The 8,100-nt window shown below is 41.1% G+C and overlaps 1 protein-coding gene across 4 annotated transcripts in view; it reads right to left on the bottom strand.

Annotated features, from left to right (window-relative positions):
* Positions 1–5,316: 5,316 nt before the first annotated feature.
* Positions 5,317–8,100, bottom strand: part of usp25 (ubiquitin specific peptidase 25) — a 41,836-nt gene continuing 39,052 nt past the window's right edge. For 2 of the 4 annotated variants that reach the window (XM_035433947.1, XM_035433949.1), the window contains 2 exons: positions 7,579–7,774; positions 5,317–5,528 (listed from right to left, as the gene is read on the bottom strand). In XM_035433947.1, coding sequence (XP_035289838.1) covers positions 5,356–5,528; positions 7,579–7,774 — 369 coding nt within the window. In that variant the 3' untranslated portion in view covers positions 5,317–5,355. The remainder of the gene's footprint in view (positions 5,529–7,578; positions 7,775–8,100) is intronic. The other 2 variants (XM_035433948.1, XM_035433950.1) reach the window with 1 other exon arrangement.

The raw sequence follows: 8,100 nt of genomic DNA, 5'->3' as shown, positions 1-8,100 counted from the left end.
AATTTATTATGTTTTAAGTAAGTTGAGTACATAGTGTAACATGTAATAATGCAGTACAAATGTAACAATACAGTTAGCCAGTGGGTGGTAGTCACTGTCTTTCCAAAGCAATAGATAAAAAATAAAAAAATGAGCTTCCCTTTCTCCTTACAGGAGGTGAGCCAAGACCAAAGAGACAATTGGGGCAGAACAACAGTATTTTGATGCAGCTGAAGAGAATGCGGGTTTGAGAGAATCTCAATCTAAATGTTTGAAAATCAAAACCTCCCAACTTCTTCACCAGCAAATTGCACTTTGGTAATATGACTATATATTTTATTTGGGGCATTTACGTTTTTTAAATCCATGACTTGAGTATGTTGGAGGGAAACTGGATCAACTATTTTGTGGTGTGGATTGCTACAAATGTACAGCACAGTAGTAATTTAAAGGTTTTAACATATGGTACTGAAAAGGTTGCTTCAGTCCAAATGCAAAATAAATTAAGTGATTTACTCAAAAATATATATTAAATAAGCTGAGGCAGCATCTATACACACACCACTGTAGCACCAATATTTTATAAATCAACATAGCAAAGAAAATATTTACAATATACCTGTCCAACAGCTGGCTTGTATCATCTTTAAAGTCACATTTGCAAAGTTAAAATGCATATAAGCAGACTTATGAGACAGCCTCTAAAAGCAATATAATTTCAAGAATCCTAGTTCTTTAGACATTATTTATCATTCAGATAGTTTGTTTGGTTTATACCTATATGGTTTAGATGGATAACATGGTTTCAGCTACAGCAGCATAGCCATATAGCAATCTGTGCATGTCAGGGAATGTACCAATTCTAAAATCAAATATAATAATGAGCTACAATAGTTCAGACCACAAGGATTTAAGGGATCACAGTGTGTCATTAGACGATAACAGAATTCTTCAGTCATATCATTGAAGTGTTTTGCACTTCAGGGCTGCATGTTTTTGTTTTTGTATGTTGCATCTGCACCTCAGGACCACGCCTTTTTGTTTTTGTATGTTGCATCTGCACCTCAGGGCCGGAAGTTTTTGTTTTTGCATTTTCTTTTTGTTTTTGTGTTTTGCACTTCAGAGCCACCGTACGATTGCCACTGAATGTTTGTATCGTTCCGTAACGTTAGCCAGTATATCTCGATCTCATAAAAAAACACCTTTTCAACATACAAAAATTCCAAGTTACTCACACATACAAAGCACTGTCTATAGCTCATTCATTCAGACTAGCTACATCTAGGCCTTGAAAGTATTGATATCAAAATGACGCCAAGTTACTGTACTACAAACTATATAGGGTATCTTGCCTCACCAAACTTAAAGAACCTGTATTCCAAAGCAATGCTACCAAATGTTTTCTAAATTGTGTCAAGTCACTTGGCCCTGTGTGTATAAGCATATAGAACATGAACAGGCCAAATATACACTCACCGGTCACTTCATTAGGTACCTGCTAGTACCGGCTGTGGTCTTTTGCTGCTGTAGCCCATCTGCTTCAAGGTTTGATGTGCTGTGCGTTCAGAGATGCTCTTCTGCATACCTCGGTTGCAACGAGTGGTTATTTGAGTTACTGCTTACTGCCTTTCTATCAGCTCGAACCAGTCTGGCCATTCTCCTCTGACCTCTGCCCTCTGCCATCAACAAGGCATTTTCACCCAGAGAACTGCCGCTCACTGGATATTTTCTCTTTTTCGCACCATTCTCTGTAAACCCTAGAGATGGTTGTGCGTGAAAATCCCAGCAGTTTCTGAAATAGCCTACTCAAACCAGCCCGTCTGGCACCAACAACCATGCCATGTTCAATGTCACTTAAATCACCTTTCTTCCCCATTCTGGTTGAACTTCAGCAGATCATCTTGACCATGTCTACATGCCTAAATGCATTGAGTTGCTGCCACGTGATTGGCTGATTAGATATTTGCGTTAACGAGCAGTTGAACAGGTGTACCTAATGAGCAGTTGAACAGGTGTACCTAATGAAGTGGCTGGTGAGTGTATATGTGGATGGGTTTGTAAGAGTCAATATTGATTGAATAGGCCTGAATATGTGGAATTTGTATCGGTATGTATTTAGCTGCCTAGCCTTTCTGCTGTGTGGATGATTGTATGTTTCTTGGTATAAATGTTCGCAAATGTGAATGTTACATGCTGCGAGGGAAATGTCCCCATGGGGATAATGAAGTATTGTATGAATGTATGTACAATATTTATTTTACATGCAGTATTTATTGTAAATAGCAAATATACAATATATAAACTAGTACATTTAGTAAAGTTTACTTGACAACCAAATATAAAGATATGTTTTCTGGAGGAATATGCATTCTGTAGGTATTCAGCACTAGTAGTTATAATTATGATTGAGTCATGTTTTAAAATGTAATGTTTTAATGGGGTGTTGCGGACAGTTCATGCGTAGTAATTGTTTGTATGTGGGTACATAGAGAACAGGGCGAGGTAACATGAATGTAGAAATGTGGCGTTTGCTGATATGAATGTTTCCTACAGTAGCCAAGTGAAGAAATGTAGCTAGAAGAAACACCACAGTGGTCAGCCTGTGTAACTTTTTAAGTTGTCCGTTGAAATGGAATCAGAATGTACCGAAATTAATGTTTTTAAGGGCTGAGTGTCTGTGGCTGTTGTAGTTATTTCCATGGGTATCCCTGAAAAGTGCCAAGCGCTCGGTGCTGTATAGGTATGGAGCATGCCGCTCCACCAAGGCGTAACTTGGTTGCAAGTTGCAATGGTTGCAATGACTAGGTGCATTAGGTCTACTATCATCCCAAATAAGCAAAAGCAAGAAAAACTAATTACATTTGTGCAGTAAGCGGAACCACTCCAGCTAAACACACCCACCCTTTCATTTTTTAGTTACATTCTTATAAATAGCTATAGCAGTAGCTCTAATGCTTCCGTGTGTGGCCTAAGGGAGACACATTATGACAGCATGTTCATGTTCAAACATTTCAAACTGTTCCACTATTTCAAACTATTCCAGCACTGACCTTCGAACTGAAGTAGAAGTGACGTCACATTTCGATCTCTACACTGCCAATAGGGAGTCAGTGACGCAGCGAGTCTTCCAGCCCCTCGGTAAGAGACATTCGCGGTTCTTGGTCGGACCTCAGGGTTTGACCAATATGATGGTTAAGCTAGTAAATCAATGTAGGAAGCAATTGTTCAGCAATTTGCCAATCCATTGAATTCAACTATAAAACGTAGTCTACAATAACTGCCTAAGAGGCTTCTGCATAAGGCAAGGCGCAACAGGCCACTCACTTGATCAGGCAAGATATAATAAATAGAAATAAAATTGTACATTTTCCCCAAAACTGCTGGACCAATGAGAAAAAAGAAAAAGTTTGCGAAACTGTTGGGTTTGCTGTTGATTTGCTGTCAAAGTAGCTTGTTTCAAAGGGCAGCAGTAGGCCACCCTTGCTGTCAGAATGCACGATAGAGAATGTTTCAGGTATTATCCTGTGCTTTAGCCACAAAGGAGGTATAATAAAGTTAATATGGCTTCAGCTCCTCGCCCCTTCCACCCTCTCCATTTCATATGTAACACTGTATGGGTAAATGTCATGTCATGCACCACTAAGTGCATTGCCATACACTGTCTGTACATTTTCATATTTGTCTTTCAAAATAATTGATTTCTTGGCCAAGAGAACAATTGAACTAGCCTGTTCAGTAATCCGTGGTTGAGACCACGGCGTTCAATCAATGTTGAGAAAACCTGGATATAAGAGACCTAATCGGCTTATATCCATCATACATTCACATTCAAAGTTTGTGGAGGAAAATATTAAGTTAGTGTGTGTTTAGCTGAAATTCCCAAACCACTGAAAGCTTTTGCTTTTCTAATGCATTTGAAGGAATCCTGATAATCCGATTGTTATGAACTACAGAAAATAAAAATTTTACTTTATGAGCTGAATCAGTTTCACAAATTTAACTAGGGAAGCGTTGCCTAAGTCACACACAATATGGATATAAACAATGACAAATTTTGATGATAAAAAGTCTCATCCACACACATTTTCTTCATATGTATACCTATAACTGAGACAAGACTGATGCTTAGCAGAGTATGTTCTTTAAGGGAACCTAACTGAAAGGTAGACTATTCCTTTCAGATTAGTCTTTTCGGCCTTTCCGTAGTCCCTCATCATGTTTTTTGGGTCACAGCCTAATAAACACCACATGCTGGAGGAGAATTGGAATGGATATTGTGCTTCCCTCAAAGTTTTCCAAATGACTGAAACCAAAATATCAGGCGTGACCGTCTCTGTATGACTACCCTTTTAATTGGCAAGGAGCGAGCAGCTCCTCTCCAGACGCAGAAAAGGAATAATCAATGTTCACATCGACACTACAGAGCTTGAAAGGACAACAGAACTCAAGGTAAGAAAGCGCATAGAGCATAACACTTTGGCCGTGGGGAGCTTCCCAGTGCATTTTGCCTTGAATAAATGATTGCTTGAGGAGGTATGAAGGTATGGGAGCAGCACATCCATCCATGAGGTAGTTATATATCATAAATGTTATGCTGGTAATTCAGTGTCCAAAAAAGGAGACAAACATAAGAGCAAAGAATGTAATTATTTGGCCTAAAAGGGCCATAAATAAAACTTTATTCTCTCAGTATATTAACAAGCCACAAGGAGCTGTGGCCTACCACAGCACTTGAAATTTCTCATTCAGTTGCAGTCCTCAGGTCTGGTATAGACCCACTCTATATACTTAAAGCCATTGATGAATCTCAAGGTTTTATTTCTTCTCGTCCTTAAGGAAAGAAAAACATGATAATACTGTAACAGGTGAGAGGCTGAGCAGCAGTGGAATCCTTTCACTAGGAAAGGGGGGTGTGTTGGTGCGGGGGAGGGGGGGGGGGGGGTTGTTGGTGATGGTGGGTGTGGTGGTGGAGGTGGGGTTAAACCAAACAAACAACCAACCAAATGGGGAAAAAACTTCAACCTCGGTTAAACAAAGCTGGAGCAGCATGCGCCGAACTTCAAATCACTGCAGTTGCCATTTTGATTTTCTTTTTCTTTTTTTTTTTTGTTGCCCCTGTCCAGTCCCGTCCCTCTGTTGCAGTTGCTTTTAAAACATAACTGAAAGTGGAATAACATCATAATAGTAAAACCTATAGCAGCAAAGTAACACACAAAAAAAAAAAAAAAACCAGTAACAGAGATATAGCAACCCCTGGTTTAAGGAAGGCATGGGTTAAAATTGATTCTGTAGATGAACGCCCAGGTGATGGGGTATGGCGTTGGGTTGGGGCGGGGGGCGGGGGGTGGGTGGTGAGGGGTTGGGTTGGCGCACAGCTCATCTCCCGTCAGCAGGTGTCCGGCTCAGGGAGGTCATGACACGGCTGAAGCGCTCGCACAGTTCCAGGGTTGAATACGAGGGCAGCTTGGGCGGGTCATGGAAGCTTTTGATCTCGGTCGAGCAGTCAAGCAGCTTGGGAAGGAAGTCAGTCAGCTTCTCCTGGAGGTGGGCTGCGGGGGGAGGGCACAATAGACGCTATGTGAGGAGTTCTGTTCATTGTGGTCGCGCACTTATTTGCGTCAGGCATTCTTATCCAGAGCGATCAACAAAACTACTGTGGCTCAATGTATTAAATACATATGACACAGGAACGTCAGTACAGAACAACCAATTGCAGTATTTATGTACCATTCTGAAACACAATCCTAAAATAAAAAACACAGCTGTAAAAAAGTACCTAGCTGCGGTTTTTAAGAGAAACATACTTCCATGTGTACTACATGCTCAAGGGAGAGTACAGCCTTAAAAAATCAATCATAAGTTTGAAATGACGATAAATAATAATAAAGATATTAACTTGAAACTCACAGGGACTACACACATTTCTTTTTTTGGGGGGTGGGGATTTATGAAAGTACATTTCTGATAGTGGGCCAAACGTTATCCCTACGTAATTTTTCCGAGTGGGCTAATGTTAAGTTTGCTGACAAGCAACCAAAATCAAAGGGCCTCCAACCAGCAGCAACGCGCGCACAGAAAATTACTAAAGGATCCGACATTCAGCCCATTCCAGCACAACCAGTAACGCACGCGGACTCTGAAGGTGATCACTGCCCACCATATCCACCAATATGCATCACTGAACCAAACAGGTCACGGTCATAGGGTAATAATTACTTGGAAAAACTATATTAAATAATCAAATTTCACTTGAAGGGGAACTCCAAAAATCATTATGTAATTTGATCTTCATATGAATTTAATTTGTAAAGTGTATGACAGTTACAAGAGTTTTGCCAACAAACAAAGTGACCATCCCAAACTATGACATCATCAAGGTACAATGCCTCCCCCCTTTCTGCCACTACTGAGAATGGATTCACAAAATTTAGTCAAAGCTGAAACAAAAGACAAAAGTTTTTTAAACGTTGTGATTGTAAACCTGAAATACAAAAACATAACTAATAAAAGTGGCTTAGATTTATATTTTGTGCTCTCACAATCAAAGAACTTTACTGGAATGAGTGGGAAACTCTTCTCAACCTCCACCAATGTGTTAGCATCCACCTGGGTATGATTAGGTGCAGGTTGAGAGAGCTAGGCTGGGAATTTAGCCAGGATGCCAGGAACACTCTACTCTTTACAATAAGCGTTGTAGGATCTTTAATGACCACAGAGTTCAGCATCTCTTCTGATACGCAGCATCGCCTACAGCACGGTGTCTCCATCAGTGCACTGGGACATTGGGGTTTATCTGACCACAGGGAAGATCGCCCCCTACTGGCCCACCAACACTGCTTTCAGCAGCAACTCAGTTCCCCCAGGAGTTCTCCCATCCAAGTACTAACCAAGCACACACCTGCTTAGCTTCAGCTAGTCAGCACGGGAAGGGCACATGGTGGCACGGCTGCTGGCAACTTTTACCTTCCACTTAAAATAAACACCTCAATTCACTTCAACAGGAAGAGGAAAAAGTATCTTTTCCCAGGAATGTCGTTACTTCAAACAGTCTGTGGCAGACATGGGAAAAAAATGTTTTTGGTGGAGTTCCATTTAATGATGGAATGATTAGACTATGGGTTCAAAATGCCGAATAGGATAGAGCTCCTAGAAACAATGTGAAGTTGGATCGGGTGTGGTGACCTTCCACCTGGTGTTTTTGGACATTCAGGTTTTTGTAAAACCTGTATGTTTGAGCATAGGTTCGCACATTTTTCTTTTGTTCCATCTCAGTTCGTCATAGCTACATTCTACGTGCAGGTTCCTTTCCATTTATAATGCGACTAAGAATGATTTAAGTACCAATAAAGCCACAAAGACACCAAATGAAGGTATTACGAAGTGATAAGAAAGTGAAAGTATCAAACTTCATAATGGGTGGAGCCATAATGAGCTGTCAATTTGTGCCTTATAACCAATTAAGAGCCCATGCTCTCTACACCATGTTTGGTTCTAATCACTTGATCACTAAAAGCATACAGCAGCTTCACTGATTTTTATGTCTCACTCTCCCACCGCTAGTTAGCGGTAGCTCTCTGCTCACTCCCGACTGGTACTTACGCTCCATCTCCTGCCCCAGGTAGGAGCACCAGCGGTTCCTCATGTCCTCCACTGCCACCAAGTCCTTCTCCTCCGATTCGTCCACCAGAAGCAGGGGGATGCAGGGCACCACCAGCTCATTCATGATGTTCAGACCGCTGTTCACCTCCGGCTCCTCCCCGGACTCAAACAAGGCCGTCGCATGCTCGTTCAGTTTCTGCAGGGGACAAAGAGCAGCACCAACCCTAATGCTTAATGGAAAACCAGCCATGCGGTGCCCTTATCTTAAATTTACTGTCTTCATTATGGAGGAGATCTTTATTAGGTGAAGCCCCGTGCATGCAGCACCTTAGCTAACCTTCAGTGGATTTTTGGGAACGATGTTCGGAAGGGAAGAAAGTTCCTCACGCATTAAAAGTGTAAGTGTTATTGATACGTTCCATTAAAACAGACCAAAAAGTAAATACTGTGGCTTAAAAAGAAGTCAAAGTGCCTGCTGAAGATGTAAAGGGACTGCCTGGAACCTCGAGCCAAGGTCGAGCC

Source organism: Anguilla anguilla, chromosome 9, assembly GCF_013347855.1.
Source record: "Anguilla anguilla isolate fAngAng1 chromosome 9, fAngAng1.pri, whole genome shotgun sequence".
NCBI classification, from domain to species: Eukaryota; Metazoa; Chordata; class Actinopteri; order Anguilliformes; family Anguillidae; genus Anguilla; species Anguilla anguilla.
Note: the sequence above shows the minus strand (reverse complement) of the source record. Positions and strands in the feature narration are given on the sequence as shown.